Genomic DNA, 18,268 nt, shown 5'->3' with positions numbered 1-18,268 from the left:
ACAAAAGAGAAATACACCCTCCAGTCGTAAACACACAGAGGAAGTGTGATACAAATGAGCATGTGCAACGTCTCCTAGCTTTAAGACTGACGCCTGATTTAGGAGTTGTCTCACATTTTTAAATCCTGCCAACCAGACGCCTCTGCTAGAGTGGTATTAAAATGTGTAATTCTTCCCGTTTAGCTGCTATTTCCATGGTCCACGTCTGTCCGTCTTTAACCCAGACAGATGGGTAGTGTCTCCTGACGGCTCAGTGATAACGACCCTGCTCCTCTTTCCCCCAGTTGTTATCATAGTGGAATACAGGAGAGCAGACGATGGGTGCACACCCATGTGAAAGAAAAGAAAAAATGGAGGAAACCAGGATAATGACTGAATTCCTGTCAAAGAGGATCCCCTTAGTAAACCTTTCAAATGTATCGCTTCCACCTTTTTTATTCCAATTCCCATCACAGTGAAGGCAGGTTAGAGTGATAGATTGTGCAAATCCCTAATCAGGGACGCAGTGCACTGAGGCAGAAGTCATAAATCCGTCGGCTAAAGGGTAAGTGCCCCCACCAGCAGGATAAGGTCAGCTGTGCTCCACATCACTGCCGCTTACGGGATGTTACTACATTCTGGACCTTCAGTCAGGGCCAGCAGAAGTCCAATCACTTCACCGCCGGCATGAGCACATGGATCTGGGGTTCTGGACCTGCTTCTCAGACACGTGTCCACCAAACCCCCCCCCCGATAGCAGGCTGTGTGGTGGGCTCTCAGACTGGTGCTCCCACAGACATCTGTGCAATGGCAGATTACATCATTTCGTTTTCCCATCACCCCAACTGCGTTCAGACATTTAAAAGTCTTCCACCTGCATTATGGGACGCAGAAAAAGCAGACCATCAACTTCTACTTGCTTTTCACACACCTTTTAGCACACCAAAATCAGTATTACACAGAAACGGTGAACAGGAACAGGGATTTTTAATAAAAGGCTGCAATTAATTTCAATATGATAACAAGACTGCTAGAGGGACACATAAGAATGGTTATTTCAATTTTAAGCAAAGAGCAAAGACGGAAATGCAACTAATATTGTGCATTATCTTTTTTACCGCTTTGGGGATACATTTCCATCTTGCATTTATTACTCAATGTTTTGCTGCACCTATATCACCAAACGGAACCGTATCAGTATGAATGAATGAAACTCATCAATACAATATCTCATTTCATATTTCTCCAAAGCGTCATTGGGAGCAGACCACTGAGCATTGCTGCCTCCCAGCTCTTCAGTTCTGGGTTCAAGTCTGTCCTGGGGGGCCCCCTTGGGCGTGTGAAGTTTGCCATGTGCTCTTCGCTAGGTGCTCTGACCTCCTCCTGCTGTCCAGAGAGCTTGTCTAGGTTGTTGTCCACGTCTGTGCACGCCCTGCAAAGCACTGGCATACCTTCCAGGGTGTATCCTTCCCTGTGCCCACTGTCAGCCAGGTATGACTCAACATGACACCGTACTGGATGAAGCAGTTGCTTTGGGTGGATGAACGAAGCATCTTCAAGAACTATTTACATTTTTAGAATAACACAGTTTCATAGAAACTGAAAATGATTTAACACTGTGGAACACTTTCAAGGAATTACTCTACTATAGCACTCTAGTCTCCTAAATGGGTGGCGTTGTGTAATCTCAGTAAATGTCTGCAACACAATACACGCCTGATATACCAACCTCAATAAAGGATGTACCAGTGATTAAGGACAATACAAAACTCATTCAGTTACACAACACATGATGTTAAAGTTTCTGTAAGATCAATGAAAGGCATAAGCTTATTTTATACAATTAACATAACTGATTAAAAAAATTGACAGTACATTCAGAATTTGGAAAAAATATCAGAAATTGTTACTTGCTTTAAACAGATCTCAATAATCAACAAAAACATTTGAAAAATTAATCTTTTATGTGTAAAAAGAAACACCTCATCCTTTGTACTTCAGTTTGGGTCCTTGTGAGCACACTGTATATCCTCTACAACACTACCTCTAGAATCCTACCAATAGTTAATATTGAATGCCACTCATTTATCTTACCTTTACCTTCACAGAAACATGAAAGCAAACTCCTTCATTTACATATATTATAATACTCAACTGTATCTTGAAAAGTGTTTAGTATAAGGTAGCACAGTCAAATAGACAAGATGGCACCTGACTCATTAACAAGACCTACAGCATACCATCACGAAACCAGTGTTTAAACAGATGACGAGAATAAATTAAGACCACTCAAGTCTAATCTGTGTTACTGCAACTTAAATAAAAAGGCTAGCTTTTCAATTGGACCTCATGGCTCTCCAGTGCAACATTGCTGAAACTCCACAACACATCCATATTTCTGAATAATTTATGTTGGCTTACAAACTCTCCATGGGTCAAAAGCTGAAAAAAGGAAAACCCCTCCCACCACCCCACCAAGTCCAGGGAGTTAAGCCCAAGAAGTGGTGCAGCAGATTTGCTTGTAGCTGTCACTTTCCTACAAATGTGCTTTTATCCCACATAAAGTGACCTGAAAATACTTTCAGCTCAGCAGTAGCTGTGATACTGTGGGTGGATATTAATATAGAACCTATCTCAGCTTCTGAGCACAATTTAGAACACCCATTGCCTGCACTGTGGTACCTCTGCAGTCATGCTACCTACTCCCATCTGTGACAATGGCTAGTTACTTCATATTAACAAGGGGAATGTTTTTTTCCACTCTTTAGATGTACAGTATGGACTGTCCATCCCAGTACACACTGCTTGGATTTTAAGAGCCCTTAATCGTGTCTTAACCAGGCTGGCTCTTCTGCACTAAAATATGAATGCAGAAACTGGCACTTGTCAAATCAAATATAAAATGGATTCATAGTGCAACACTCTTCACTAGAAATATAAAACCTATTTCAAGTACAGCACAAAATACGGTCTTTAAAAATCCTCAGGCAATGAGAGACCAGTGTGTTGGCTGTATACTCATGCCTTGCAAGCTATTTCATAAAAGATCAAGCCTTTCCAAAATCTCAATTCTGCTCAGAAACTTTTTCTTTGTTCTTAAGTGTTGGAAGCCTTAGCAGTCAGCTGGTCCTTAAACATGTCAAATCAATCAAGCAATTGAACGGAGACCTACAGGGACTGCAGGTACTGTATATGAGCACACAATGAAGCAAGTCTGATGAGGCAGGCAGTCTAGAAACAACCTAGGAGTAAGGTCTCTGAGAGTCATATTGCTGTATATAAATGGAAAAACAACAACTTTGCAGGCTCATTGACATAACGCTTAGAAACCCTGAAATGCCCTATTTTCTACTCAAAGGAAAGTACAGAGCAGCTGGTTAATTATAGGATCACAGCAAGGTTCTGCAGAACACACTACTCTGCAGAAAAAGAAACATTTGCAAAATACTGAGATCTGTTAGAAGTGTGCAATAACACAAAGAGCAGGTATTAATACAAAACGTGCAATACTTTACATCAAACAAATGCCTGGGAGCAGCTTACAGCTAATATATGAAGATTGATTCCCCAGTCGAGAACTGGTGGAACAAATTAAAATGTCGAAGCAGCTGAATTTGCAGATTTTATGGCCCTATGATAACCAATGTTGTGATCAATTTTAATAATAGATGCATACATCAATGAGGGAACAGGCAGCACTGAGCCCATTTCCTGCACTGCATGTTGTGTTTCTACACTAAGTTTCAGTCCCATGTCATTTACCTTTATTTCATAATAATCATAAACATCTAAACTCTGTATAACTATCTGAAACTGTCCATAAAAAGGATAACATTGAAATGGCTGTCTGCAAGCCTGTGTAACATAATCAGATGGCTTTTTTAACATTGAAACAATATTCTAACATTCTTACACTATTTGCATAATGAAATAATGAAATAAGAGTTATGAGATGCAATTCGATACACACTGCATTGTTTAACATAGCAGAATCAATGCTTAGAATTATAATCCCTAAGCAATGGCATGCAGTTGGCTTTGTAAACAAATAAAAAATAAATTAAATTTAATAAATTAATAAATTAAAGAGTTTTGCTTGAAGGGCAAAAGGGCAAAGCCCCAAAGGAATGTTGCAGATCCACATACATGTCTTATCCTAGAGCTTTAAAGTGTGAATGTTCATGCTTTCCATCTGACATCTGAAGTAATTCACAGGTTTGCTGAGCTGCAGCAGCAGCTGGGGAGGAATCGGCCTGCCAGCAGGGCTAAAACTGCTGATTTAGTTTTGAACAGAATCATTCAAAGCACTCCTTGAGCCATAACTCATCTCCGTCTGGGGGTGATAAAAGATGGCAACGGAATACCAGAAGAAACTAGGCATGCATTGTTTTCCCACGACACTCTCTTGTATTTTTTCATCTTAAACAAGGGCTGCTGCAGAGCTGATGATCAGCCTCAAAGGAACGATGAATTGTGTTAAGAGGAAATGCCATGTCACTCCACCTCTTCTGCAGAGGCGTGCATCCAAGTTAAATTCTTAAAGCTTGGATTCTAAATTGACAAACTACCCTGAAACATCTAAAAACTCTGCTGCATAAGAACAGCAAAGACTGTGAGTCTGACTATTCTAATATATTTACTATACTTAGCTAGATTTACCTGTAAATACATGGAATGGAAATCAAGTAGTTTGAATACCTCTCCAGCTATACATGCTGTTTTTTTTTCAGCCTTCAATGTCAATGTATTATTTCATATTCTTTGAGATATGAAGGAATAGTCAGCTACTTAAATAATAATACAAAGGCAGAAACTACATCAGATTATTCACCTGGTCAGACCCTTTCCAAAGCTGCAGTAACTGGGGAATATTGATGTCATTAATCTATTTAACAGTCTATTTAAGGTAAATCTTAACCAAATATTACGAGCCTAAGGAGAAGAAAGTGAGCTTTAATCAGTGGGAAATTCATAAAAATAGAACATTTGTTTTTTTCAATTGGAGATCTACAAACAATACATTAATCTTTCCCATTTCCTAAAAAAGACAACATTTCAAATCCAAACTGAAAAAGCAAAAGACAAATTCACAACTTGTGGAAATGTGATATCACACATTTATGAGAGAAGAGTCAAGAGTAGAAGACAATAATTCATAATGCCAAGAGATACACCATCCCAAGCCAGATTTCACATGCATGATGACAGTATTTACCATGGTGTCTAGTGTATTACTCCAATTTTAATCAGGCGTCACTTTTATCCATTCATTTTCTAACTGCTTCACCCAATTCCGGGTCGCAGGGGAGCCAGAGCCTATCCCAGCCAACAATGGGAATAAGGCAGGATACAGCCTGGATGGGACACCAGAACACTGCAAGGTACACAAAGACCTGAGCACCCAGAGAAAACCCAGATGAAGATGGGGGAACATACAAACTCCACACAGACAGCACCCCAGGTCCGAATTGAACCCAGGGCCCCAGCGCTGCGAGGCGGCAACGCTAATCACTGCGCCACTGTCCCCCCTCGTTTCAATTTAATCCTGTTTCAAAATTAAAAAAACAGCTAATAACTTGAGATTCAAATCCCAAAAGCTGCATAATTAATGCACATTAGTTGAATGAAACCCTCACTGTCACCGATTGCACTTTAAAGCAAAATTAAAGCACATTATGTTACCGTAAAAATCCAATCATTGCCACATCAAATGTTAACTCATAACAGATATCAAGAAAAGTTATGCCCAATAAAAAAAAAAGAGTCCCAAGATTTTAAAGGAAACAAAATCAATAGTCTCTGCAAATCACAACTTATTTAGTTTTCTGGTATTTTCTGCGTGCACATCAGGTATAAAAACACAAAACAAATTATACACATTTTGCTGTAAGCAGTGGTATGCATGTTTAATTTAACATTATAACCCATCAAGGAAATTTGGGACAATTAATCCAGAAAAAATAAAAATGATCATTTTAGTATTCAACGGTATCCTAGCACAGTCTGAAACTGTGTTCTATCTGCTTTAGAAAATAAGTAATATGTCCTTGATGTTGGCAGGCACAGTTGAATGAAAGGCAAAACACCACAGTTATTAATTTTCCCAATACACATGAAAATGTATTAACAAACAAAATAAAACTGTATTTTGCACTGTGTTATTATTTGGACCTTTTCTGGATCACTCTGCAATTAAGGAAAAATGCATTGATCCTGATGTTTTCATTGATTCTGCGTCACTGAATTGCCAAGACGTTTAGTAAGTTTTCAGAAAATCTTCAATGTGGTTGTCCTTTGTGGGTGCTCTCATCTATCGAGGTGGAGAGCACTGAGTCTCTAAAAGCTCTGCGTGCTCAGGCTTGCTCAAGCTCAACTAGCACCCCATCACAGTCTTTAGGGTGGAGAAACATCACTGGTTTACCATGCGCTCCTATTCGGGGCTCATCTGATAGAGTCCGAATCTTCTTAGCCTTTAAATCCATTATAGCAGCATTGATATCATCCACCTAAACAAACAAAAATGCATGTCTTCTTAGAGGATGTGCAAAAACAGTAAAAAATAACTTTATGTATTAAACTTCAGCTACTGCATTCGAATAAATTCTTTTTTTTTCGGCTATTGGCATTACCAGTGCTTATAGCATTTTAGGTTCTCCATGTTTGATATTTACAGTTTTACATCTGTATTCACGCTCTTTCATTCATAATTGGTTATGACTAAAAATACATTCTGGAGAGGTGTGAAAAATGGAAAGTAACTGAGAAACACTCAGATATAGTTTTATCTATATCTCAAGCTACGAGATGCAATGACTCCCACATATAGCAATAAAAGAGGATATGACTTTTTCTTTTTCAATTTGACTGTTTAAACAGGTAATTATCAGTTGTATGACAGTATGGGAATATAATAATCCTTTCAAAAGAATCAAGAGTTTGAACTAAAACCTTGTCAAGGATCTGACATTGCTATTCCTCTTACACTTTATTAAAAAATAAACTACTTTTACTTGGTGGTAGGTAATTACCATAATCACTTTCATTCCTTTATAGAATGCAACCTCTAATTTGAAAAGAAAATTAAATCTATTTCTTGTTATTGAGATACTTTATAATTAGTTCAGGTGGGCAGCTGCGTCAGCATGCGTAGGCTGCAAAGGAACAAGTAATAGGTTTATTCCATGCTGAAAAGAGAAGAAAGAAAACACAACGTTTCGGCCACGGAGCCTTCTAGGCAAGCTCTGCAGCTTTTCTATGCTGATTAATTAATTTGCTGTTTGACCAATCACATGCTGTCTTAAAATAAACACAAAGAAGCAGCAATTGCATGTCCTTGTAAAGAATTAACACTTTTTTTCAGGTTGGGCTATATACAAATAAACAAAGTCCAATCATAAAGGAACTGTCAGATTGTCCAAAACACTTCTGCAATCATAGTAACCGGTCAATGGAGCATCTGGTTCAGGCCCTGCAAAACTCTCAATGCCACAGCTACCAGATACAGTTATTTTATCACCCACTCTGTTTTCTATACAGCTTCGATTTGCATGTAAATTGGTCCTTATAGACCACAAATTTTCCTCTTCGCTGTAAAGAAATGAGGTGGGCTGTCTGCCCACAGTGACCAATCAAGACTGCTCACGCTTATCTGCTGGGTCTTTGCATATTAGCGCTCCAAAGGATTGCTAACCTCAATGCAGATGTGATGCATCCCACCAGCTTTGTTCTTCTGGAGGAATCCTGCGATAGGGCTCTTCTCTCCCAGGGGTTGCAGAAGCTCCAGTTTGGTGTTCCCCAGCTCCACAAACACAGTGTAAACCCCATGCTCTGGTAAGGGCACTGTCTCACTTACCCGGGCACCCAGCACCTCCCGATACAGAGAAGTAGCCTTCTCCAGATCTGGGACTGCAATGGCAACATGGTTCAGTCTACCTAGCTTCCAAATGGGTCCTGGCACACCCTGAGCCACAGGCTTTGACACTGAAAGTCTTCTGAATATTGGTACAGCACGATGTGAACTGCATAGCAAACCTGTAACTGAAAAACAAGAGTCTCCAGTGAGGGTGATCTGGCAAAAATAAAAAGCAGGGCCCAAACTTCCTCTGTCCAAGAACCTCCTTTAAATATTACCCTGCAACACACACACCTAGTAACCCACTGAAGGTCAGCAGGTGTGAACCTGGCCAGTACCTGGATGGGAGACCTACTGGGAAAGCTAAGGTTGCTGCTGGAAGAGGTGTTAGTGGGACCAGTAGGGGGCGCTCACCTTGTGGTTTGTGTGGGGTCTAATGCCCCATTAGATTAATGGATACACCATACTGTAAAAAAGGTGTCTTCCTTCAGATGAAATACAAAACTGAGGTCCCGACTCTCCATGGTCATTCAAAATGCCAGGGCATTTCTCTTAAAGAGCAGGGGTGTTACTCTATTGTAGGGGTGCGTCCTGGCCAAATCTCCCATTGGCCTTTACCAATCATGGCCTCCTAATAAACCCAATCTCTGAACTGGATTCATCACTCTGTTCTCATTCTCCTCCCCACTGATAGCTGGTGTGTGGTGAGAGTACTGGTGCACTCTGGCTGCCGTCGCATCATCCAGGTGGGGCTGCACACTGGTGGTGGTGGAGGGGAGCCCCCATCACCTGTAAAGCACCTTGAGTGGAGTGACCAGAAAAGCGCTATACAGTATAATTGTTAGGAATTATTAGTAGCAGCATTATAACATGAAGCTAAAAGGCTAGGTTTAAATAGCACTGTAACACCATCCACAGGAGTGAACAAGGGTTTATTGAGAAAACGGATTTGTGAGAAATGATTCACGACTGAGTACGGTATGAAAATAGTTGTAGGAGTTCTGTCTACAAAGCAGAGCTACTCCAATATCAAAATATATCAGTGCTTTATTTATGCTACTTATTATCTCTAATGGTATAGAACTATATTGACACCACTGACCATCAATTATATGATTAAAAAGAGCAGCTCAGCATAAAGCAACATGCACAGGCAGAGCTAAGGTACATGATCTACTGTTTTGAAAATATAGGCCTGGTAGTGGTTTAGCTACTTATAAAACAATGAAAGAGTTCCTTCCTCTTTAACTGCCAGGTAGTATCTGTTCATTGTCCCATTTTAAAATGTATAAATACTTTGATTGGAACCAAGAATATGCGCAGTATAAGGTGAACATCAGAAAAGCAGAACACCTTCACAGGACTTTGAAGTTGAGGCTGAAAGAAATAAATGCTACCACCTGTGCACCTTCCTTGATCACGGAGACAGTTTGAGAATAAAATAATCAATACTCAAAAAGTCATAATTGCCATTTATGTCAGTACTTGTTTTTTACGTTTTAACATCACACGTTTCCTTTATCTCTTTTTTATTTCAAAACATCGCCTCCCGTGATCTTTTTAGGCTGCAGCCAATGAATAAGAGCTGTTCAATTAGTATTTGATGCAGAAGGAGAATGCTATAGATCAGTATTTATTGTTGACAAAAGGCAGCTATTAAATAATCGCGACTCCACAGCATGTAATTAATTAATGCTGTTCATTTTATGAATTTCCTAAAATATGACTTATTTAATAATATACATTTACTAAAAACCTAGCGCTCAGTTTACTCATTGGCTACTTTCAGTTTCACTGAAATTTAAATAGTCTGTTTTGGCTCAAAGTGACCGTTTTTTTCCGGAGCATGGTGGTTACCCAAGTACAATTGTTATTGGAAAAATAAAGTGTTTTCTGAAGAAAGGGACATCAAATCGCCTTTTTTAGTTTCATATTGGACTATTAATGCAAAAAAAGAAACGTAAAAGTTGTTTTAATTGGAAAGTTTAAAATAGTTACCATTATCACATACATGCCCCTCGCTTGGGCTTTGTTCTTTGTTCTTTCATTAAATAATACAGTAAAATCAGTAACTTACCGACAACCTTCAGCATGGACGCCGCCATTTTTAAATACAACTTTATTTAAAATGCTGTAGACAAAAATGCTTTCCACATTGAGAACTCGAAAATAATTAAAATTAAAAGATACAAACTCATCCGTTTAATGGAGTCCTTCTCTTCAGAACTGTATTGTTGAGGTTTTATTTAGATTTTTATTTTTAACTAACTTGAAATTTATAAAGCTTCATACCTTATATTAGAGGACAAATATTTTCTGTATTAGCCCATTATAAATAAAGCAAGATAGTATTAAAATGTCAGCATAAATAAGTCAAATTTAATTTAGGATAATAAGTAAAAGGTTTCTGTTTCCTTTAACTGCCGGAACCAATGTTGTTCAATGAAATTTCTAGTCGGATTGCTTTCTCGTGGGTACTTAGTATCTAGGGGGAACGTGTTTTCCTCAGCTCTATAAGTTACCCATGTGAGTGTAGCAATGGCTGACCGGGAATTAGGATTTACTTTAGAAAGCTGTTTAAATATTTTAAACACAAACACTGCGCATCCGGAAATTTTTTTAAGGTAAAATGTAGTTATCCATATTTGCAAATCAATCGCTCTGATATCACATCTACCACGTCTGTCGTATGTGTGATGTGCCAGTGAAAATAGCTAGAACAGAACTTAATATTGTGTACATTATGTTTCAAACATTAGAAAAAAAAAATGAGTAAGGCTTTAGAATGTTAACTTTAAACTGAATATAGAATGACGATACGATTACAGAAGAGGCAGTTGTCTTGTAACTAAAGTTAGTTTAGCATAGTAGGATTATAGAAATGTGAGAAGAACCTAATTAAATAAAATATTCGTGGTGATTCCTGTTGGATTTAATTTAGGATTCTTGAACATGAATAAGATTCATGTTCTTGACTGAAGTGCAAGGTAGCTAAACCTAAAATTAGCACAGTGACCGTGAATGTGCTGTATAATAAAACTTATTTAGGATTCCGTGTAATGAAGCCTTTTCAATACGCTGAGTTTGGAGTTGCTAGACACTTTACTTATATAAGCCCCTTTTGTTCATATAGTAATCGAGTATTTTAATTGTTTTCTTAATAAAGTGTCCAAGATGTGCTGGCTTCAGACTTCACCTCCCTCACGAAGACGCTGTACGATTTGCACAAGGCGCAGGAGCCGCCCGGGGCAGTGGGCAGCCCCTTGAAGGAGCTGGTGGTAGAAAACTTCGATGAGGAGCAAATCTGGCAGGAGCTGGAGCTGCAGAACACGGCCGTGCTGGCACAGTTTCAGAAGGCTGTCGGCCTTGCACTGCAGGACAAGGAGATCGGGTTTGACGAGGCGGAGGAGGAAGACCGGGAGGATGGCGGGAGTGAGGAGGAATCGGCCGCCGAGCTGAGCGGAGAGCTGGGAGGTGAGGACAGCGATGAAGACGGAAGTGTGCAGGAAGAGGAGGAGGAGGAGAGGAGGGCATCGAAACCCAGGAAGGCTTCGGCAAAGTCCGAGGCACTAGAGAACTTCAACGACGAGGACTCGGATGTGGACTTTGACGTGGACGCGCTGGAGAGACAGACCAAACGGGCAAGCGAGAGGACCAGGAGGCCGGGGGGTGGGGTGGGCTCGGTGGTGGATGACAGGTTTTTCAAGCTGGCCGACATGGAGGCGTTCCTCGAAGCCGTGGAAAACAAGGAGCAGCAGGGGGACGAGGGCGACGGCGAAGTCGATTACTTTGAGGAAATACTATCGGAGGAGGAAGAGGAGCTGGGACTGGAGCAGAAGACAGCTGGCAGAAAAAAAGGAAAGGTAACTGTTCCAGCGCATGGGCAGAGAGCACACAGAACCCATACTGGACACCACAGCCACACACAGATGTACAAAATGAAATTCATTTACTTACAGGGGTACAACCTTTTTTCGCCTTTGTTTTTTTCCAGCAACAGAAAAGTTCAAGGGACCTCAAATACAAGGACTTCTTTGACCCAGTAGAGGCAGATGTTGGCCAGAAAGGTCCAAATGAGGATGATGAAGACTTGGGGTCTGAGGAAGAGATTGATGAAGAGATGGAAGATGAGGACATGGAGGAAGAGTAAGAAAAGAACGTGGTTTGATTGTATTTGATATCTACATTGATCCTTATTCATTTAGGCTGTGCATGATGTCACACTCTAACCAGTTTGGACTGAAGTTGTCACATTTGTTTCCACCCTTGTTTCTGAATTAGATATAGAGAATGGTAATACCGTAAAGTAGTACGAATACAACAGCCAATATGTACTGTCTAACTGCATATAATAATAAGTTTGGATGAACTGCCTTTGCGTTGAACAGCACTCCTAGTTCTGAACACAACAGAACCATTCTGTTCCATCTGTCTACACATCTTGCCATTTTATAATAATAATAATGTTTCTTTATTAGCCCTATACAATTTCTTGCATTAGGAATGCGTCTTTTCGCATACCCCAGCTTTTCTCCATGGAGACACAGAGACAGGGAGAGAAGCTTGGGGTCAGAGCGCAGGGTCTGCCATTGTACGGCGCCCCTGGAGCAGTTAGGGTTAAGGGCCTTTGCTCTTTTTCTTGTAGGGAAGACATGGATGAGATTGAAGACAACGAAGAAAGCAGGCAAGCCAAGGAGGCCTTTAAGAGAGTGACCTTTAACTTATCTGATGACAGTGAAGGGGAAGAAGTTGAAAGCATCCTCGGAGGAAAGCAGCCAAGCTCGGAAAAGGCAGAGCCCAAATCCTCCTTTGAGAAACGACAGGAAAAGGTATATCACACAGACGACTGACTGTTTGTAACAGTTCATTTAATGGTTTCATAGTAATATTTTAGTTAAGAACAAGTTTGTTTGTTTTTTAGATAATTCTTTACCATGAAGGTTGGGGAGGTTTGGCATCATTCAGTGAATACTTTATATATCTGAAATGTTGTTTAATTATGAGTTTGTGTTCTGTTGGGGAGAACTGAATTTGCAATACAGGCCATGCATTCTGAATTCAAGCAAAAGGTTTTAGAGAGCTGTCATGGTTGTTCTATATAGTTCGTAGTACAGAATAAGAATCTAAAATGAAGATTTTGTTTACGGTAGTTTCCTCTGAATATTTGTTCACAGTAAAAAAAAAGTAGCCTGTCACAAATAGTTGACTAGCTTGCATTAGTGCACATGTACATCTTGCAACTGTTTTGCAAATGCTCAGATGGCACAGAGGATTCGGGAGCTTGAGAAGGCAGCGTTGGAAGAGAAACCGTGGCAGCTGACAGGAGAAGTGTCAGCACAAAAGCGCCCAGAGAACAGTCTGCTGGAGGAGGACCTCATGTTCGAGCAGGCTGCCAGAATGGGTAGGTGGACCATCTTGTGTTTCTTGCCTGCTTCTCATTTCTCCTTGTCTAATTACGCTGAAGTCAAGCAAACTGCCAAAGAACCAATAGAGCTCTGCTGTGATTTATGTGTGCATAACGTAAAGGACTGTGTGTTGCTGTACTTATTAATGTCTTGAACGTTTGCTTCCTCCTAAGCACCTGTGATCACTGAAGAGACCACTCTTCTGCTGGATGATATTATCAAGCAAAGGATCAAAGACCAGGTCAGTGCACCAAGAAACAATGCCTTCATTGTCTGAAATATGGGAGGTGTAGCAGGCTTGGCAGTATAAAGATGTTCTGATTGGGTTATCATTTGAGAAATCGGCAAACACTTATACGAGATAAAATGTCATCATGGGCTGCCTGACCTCGCAGATGAGGCTTGAGAACTTGTGGATGACCATCTGCTTGTGTTCATGCTGACTGCCTGTCTCCTTTTTAGGCATGGGACGATGTGATTCGCAAAGAAAAGCCTAAAGAGGATGCCTTTGAGTACAAGAAGAGGCTGACGCTGGACCATGAGAAAAGCAAGCTTAGCTTGGCAGAGGTGTACGAACAGGAATACCTGAAGCAGACTCAGGTAGGAAAGCTGACAGTCCACTTTTGGCTGTGTGGTAGTAATTGCTTGGATTTATATAGCGGTTTTTATATGACAGGATCTAAGTGCTTTACATATAGGAAAGGGCCCACTTCACCCCTCACTGAAGAGCCCTGGGTAAGATTTGTCTGCTGGTCTTCACCACACAAACTGGTTGAATAATGGGAGAACTTTAATTAGTCCAGCTTGTACCAACCCAGAGTGAAATTTAGCACCCCTCCTGTTTCCAAAAGTGCTGTGAGATCTCTAAGGACCAAAAGTTCTGTTGCTGGACTGGATTGACACTGAACATCACTTCTGTGCTGTTGTAAAGGTTCTCTTAACACGTTGAATTTCATTTTTAGCAAAAGAAAGAGGAAGAGGAAAACCCAGCGCACGCGGAAATACAGAAACTGATGGATTGTCTTTTCCTGAAACTCGATGGACTTTCGAACTTCCGCTTCACTCCTAGACCGGTGAGTTAACGTGTCTCTGCTGGAGTTCGCGTGATTCTTCGCCTGTGTCCACGAGACCAGTCAGGACAGCCCAAACACAGACAGTCTGGTCTCAGAGAAGACAAATGGGATTACATTTCTCAGTTGCTGACTTATTCCTTGTGCAATTTTCGTGTAATTATTAGTCTAAATTAATTGTCACTTCACTCACACTGTGTTGTTGGTTTATCAGAAAGATCTTTTATCTAATGATGAATATATCTCAAATTCATTGAGGCTACTCATGTTTGCTTCCTTTACAGAATTAAATTCCAATAAATCTGAACCAAAATGGATTAACCTTTGGAATAATAAACTATAAAACAATGGATTAACCTGCTACAAACAGCCATTTTTTATTAGGAACAGTCATGTCAAACTATTGCCCTGATTTATTAGATCATCACTGAAGGACAATAAAACAGATGTAATTGGTTTTTACAGGCTTTATTAACTTGACTTTTTAATATGGAAAAAAAAACAATTAGAAGTGTATTATCATTAATATTATCATGTTATATTTCGGAGCTGAAGTGCCAAACTACAAAATTGGAACAATTTTGTAATCACCAACTTTAATTTACTCTTACAGAATCCAGTAGTCTAAATGTCTAAACGATTACTGATACAATTAATCTGACTTGTGAGTGCTCTGACTTTCAATCTGCAAACAATCATGATGGCAACTCAGGTGTAGCAAAGCTGGTTGTTAATTTTAATTAGGCCCAGTCAACGGCCTGGGAGTGTGTTCTCAGTGTGAATGCCTAAGGATGTTTTTTTTTTTTAATACTTGTCTTTTTCAGCCTGTGCCTGAAGTGAAGATTGTTTCGAATCTGCCATCCATCGCGATGGAAGAAGTGGCACCAGTCAGTGTCAGTGATGCCACTTTGCTGGCTCCAGAAGAGATCAAGGTATGGCTGCAGCAAATACAAAAATCCTTGGCAGCTGTTTTGAATCGGTAACATACAATTGCACTTATCGTTATTTAGCAACCACGCTTGTTTGTTCAGAATTGGTCCAATTATGTCATACGAACAGTGACAAGCTGTCTCTGCTTGATCTAGACCTCAGACCACCAGGAGACCCAGATCGGTGTGATGCTAATAGTACTTTAAATGAGATTGCTTGGACATTCTGTCACATAAGTGGCATGACTGTTACTACAGCCTGAGACTAATACAGATTAATACAAATCTTGTCCAGAAAACGTCAGATCAGGTGTTTCTTCCCAAGAGAGAGTTTTGGAAGTATAGAATGTAAATTCTATTCCAGATGTAAAAAAAAACTTGGCTTTCCCGGATCTAATCTGTGAGTGCGGGACGTCAAGCCTTTATGAACAAGCTCGAGTTGAAAGGCGGTGTTCACATCTCTTTCCCAAGTATGGCCCACCTGCAGTTTCTCACTGGGGCGATGGTGTTTCTCCTGTGCTCCAGGAAAAGAACAAAGCCGGCGACGTCGTGGGCGAATCCGAAAGGACGGCCACGGACAGGAAGCGAGAGAGGCGAAAGAAGAAGCTGCTGAAGCGGATCAGGCTGAAGAAGAAGGAGAAGTGGCAGAAGCCGGGCGAGCAGGCGCAGGCGGGGGACAAGAAGCTGTCCAAGGCGCAGGCGACGGAACAGCTGAAGAAAGTCACCAAAGGAGGCAAAGCGGCCCTGCTGAAGGTACGCGCGGGTTCATCTCTCTGCCACTGGCGGTATAAACAGAAAGTGCGGCTTAGCTTTTTCTCCCTTACAAGATGGGTGTTTTCAGTGTCTCGCAGCTGGCCGACAGCGGGTGGTTCCTTGCGGCGTCCTTAAAGAATTCCTGGTTAGTCCGCAGAAGCCACGCCCGTTGCGTTACCACTTAATTGAAATGTTGAATGTGAAGTGAGAAAAGTCAGTGGCTGGGTAGATCAGTTGTGTAATTGGGCGCTGCAGCGACCCAGAAGGGTCTCTAGCAGTGGATGCTCTTGCCCTTTCATGCCGCTGCCCAGCTCTCTGCCTAACAGCCTTGGTGTCGTGTGTTTGAACAGGATGAGGGGAAAGACAAGGCTCTGCGCTCCTCCCAGGCCTTCTTCTCCGAGCTGCAGGACCAGGTGAAGATGCAGATCAAGGGCGCCAAGAACCAAGTGGCCAAGAAAAGCAGACGGAAGGAAGTTTCGGCCAGCAAGCTGAAGTTATAGTGTTAGAATGCAGAGGATGTCTTTGTACAGCCTTCTTGATTTTTATATTTGTGTACTGTATATTATTTACATCTTTACACGTGCACCTGAGCAGTCTTGGGGAATAAATATACAGGGTCATGTCCATTGTTTTAAGGTGATTTTCAAGGTCAGAGTGTTTCCTCTTTTATGAGTCATCTCTGCACGAAGGTAAGAATGCAGGGAAAGGGACTAAAATTTCTGACTTTCTCCTGGTGTTTGTTGGGAAATTAAAAAAAAAATTACCCTGATTATTTTCTTACAAGGTGGCACAGTGGTTAGCATGGCTGTCTCGCAGCACTGGGGTCCTGGGTTCAGTTCCAGTTCTGGGGTGCTGTCTGCGTGGAGTTTGTATGTTCTCCCTGGGTTTCCTCTGGGGGGAAATTTACCCCCACGGTCCGCAGTCATACTGGTAGGTTAATTGACTTCTGGGAAAATTTGGCCCTGGTGTGAGTGCGAGTGCCTTTGTTGGTGTCTGTGTGTGCCAGAAGATGGACTGGCATCCCATCCAGGGTACCCTGCCTTGTGTCTGCAGCTTGCTGAATTGGGTAAAGCCTATAGAAATGCATTTAACAGTGAACCCATAAAATACTTTAGTGTCAAGTTACACTATGCAGTTAAATAATTAAGACTGCTGTATGTAACAGATTTCAGGTGGAACACATTCCAGAAGACACTGTGTGCTGGAGGAATTGCGTGGGACTTCCGCGATTTAATGTAAAGCAGAAAAAGAGGAAATTTGTAAGCCTAAATCATTGTTCAGCCTGTCCAGCACATTGATATTTAACTACAAGTCTGTTAAAGTCATCTATCATTTCAAAAGTAAAGCTTGAAATTAGTTTTTTGTTACACACTTCAGTGCCTGAAAAAAATATCTTTAATAAAATAATAAAATCCTGTTTTTCTTTAATTGGTGTTGCATCAGGCACTTTTTGTCTATAATTTGTACTTTGTAAAGGTTATGTTTTAATGAATTGCATAGCTACAGGGGATAATTTATTTTCACACACAAAAGGAAATTAAGTATTTTAAAACATATTCAAGGCCTCCGCCTACTTGAATTGAATTGTTCCAATATGCAGTGAAGCATGAAGAGCGTTGGTATTAAAATTGAGAATGAATCTGGGATGCCTCAGAAAAAGGATATTTTGTGGCATGATTACAATATGCTACCATCATCTTTTTTTATTCCCCAGTATCAAAAGTGCACCATTGTCAGTGTTAGTCATATTCAATATGTTGATAGTGTGTAAAATGTTATTGATTGTTGTTTCTAGACTCCAAACTACACGCGTTTGAATATTGTGTACTGTATTGTACAATCTCTTCCCATACAAGTAAAGATCATCTTTATGTTGGTTTAGAGCTGGGAGCTGAATCGACGTACGAGATGTAAAGGCGCAGGTTTAAGTTAATTCTACGATTGAAAGTAAAAAGATAAAAACATTGTGCTTGTGGTGCATTCCGTACGTCGGGAAAAACATCACTATGTACACTGGTTGTGTAATTTTAATAAAATAAAAGGTTTACTACAGTACAAAGAAGTTATATTTTCTATGAATTAGTAGCTAATTATAAGTAATATTTTATTAGATTGTAAGGACAATTCTTCCATTGTGTATTTAAGGATCCACAGCCAAAAACATGCTATATTTCACTCGTTCTCCTAACGTGAATTTAACCTGTTCATTCCCAAACCTAACGTGATACCGCGAGCACTGACATCTGAACTCCGTGCTCGGTCGTTTGGACGATTGATTGG

The 18,268-nt window shown here is 40.6% G+C and overlaps 2 protein-coding genes across 2 annotated transcripts; one reads left to right on the top strand and one right to left on the bottom strand.

The window, feature by feature from the left end:
• Window positions 1–949: 949 nt before the first annotated feature.
• Window positions 950–10,180, bottom strand: mcee (methylmalonyl CoA epimerase). The gene is made up of 3 exons (XM_006628726.3): window positions 9,909–10,180; window positions 7,670–8,016; window positions 950–6,485 (listed from the first exon to the last, which is right to left on the bottom strand). The coding sequence occupies exons 1-3, from the start codon at window positions 9,934–9,936 to the stop codon at window positions 6,333–6,335; spliced, it is 528 nt and encodes a 175-aa protein (XP_006628789.2). The 5' UTR covers window positions 9,937–10,180; the 3' UTR covers window positions 950–6,332.
• A 120-nt stretch (window positions 10,181–10,300) lies between these two features.
• Window positions 10,301–18,050, top strand: mphosph10 (M-phase phosphoprotein 10 (U3 small nucleolar ribonucleoprotein)). The gene is made up of 11 exons (XM_015343304.2): window positions 10,301–10,455; window positions 10,998–11,694; window positions 11,826–11,977; window positions 12,477–12,660; window positions 13,091–13,232; window positions 13,410–13,477; window positions 13,699–13,836; window positions 14,199–14,309; window positions 15,131–15,238; window positions 15,761–15,988; window positions 16,339–18,050. The coding sequence occupies exons 1-11, from the start codon at window positions 10,370–10,372 to the stop codon at window positions 16,486–16,488; spliced, it is 2,064 nt and encodes a 687-aa protein (XP_015198790.2). The 5' UTR covers window positions 10,301–10,369; the 3' UTR covers window positions 16,489–18,050.
• The last annotated feature ends 218 nt before the right edge of the window (window positions 18,051–18,268 follow it).

This window comes from Lepisosteus oculatus, chromosome 5 (genome assembly GCF_040954835.1).
Source record: "Lepisosteus oculatus isolate fLepOcu1 chromosome 5, fLepOcu1.hap2, whole genome shotgun sequence".
Classification (NCBI taxonomy): Eukaryota; Metazoa; Chordata; class Actinopteri; order Semionotiformes; family Lepisosteidae; genus Lepisosteus; species Lepisosteus oculatus.
This window is presented reverse-complemented; position numbering and strand designations above follow the sequence as displayed.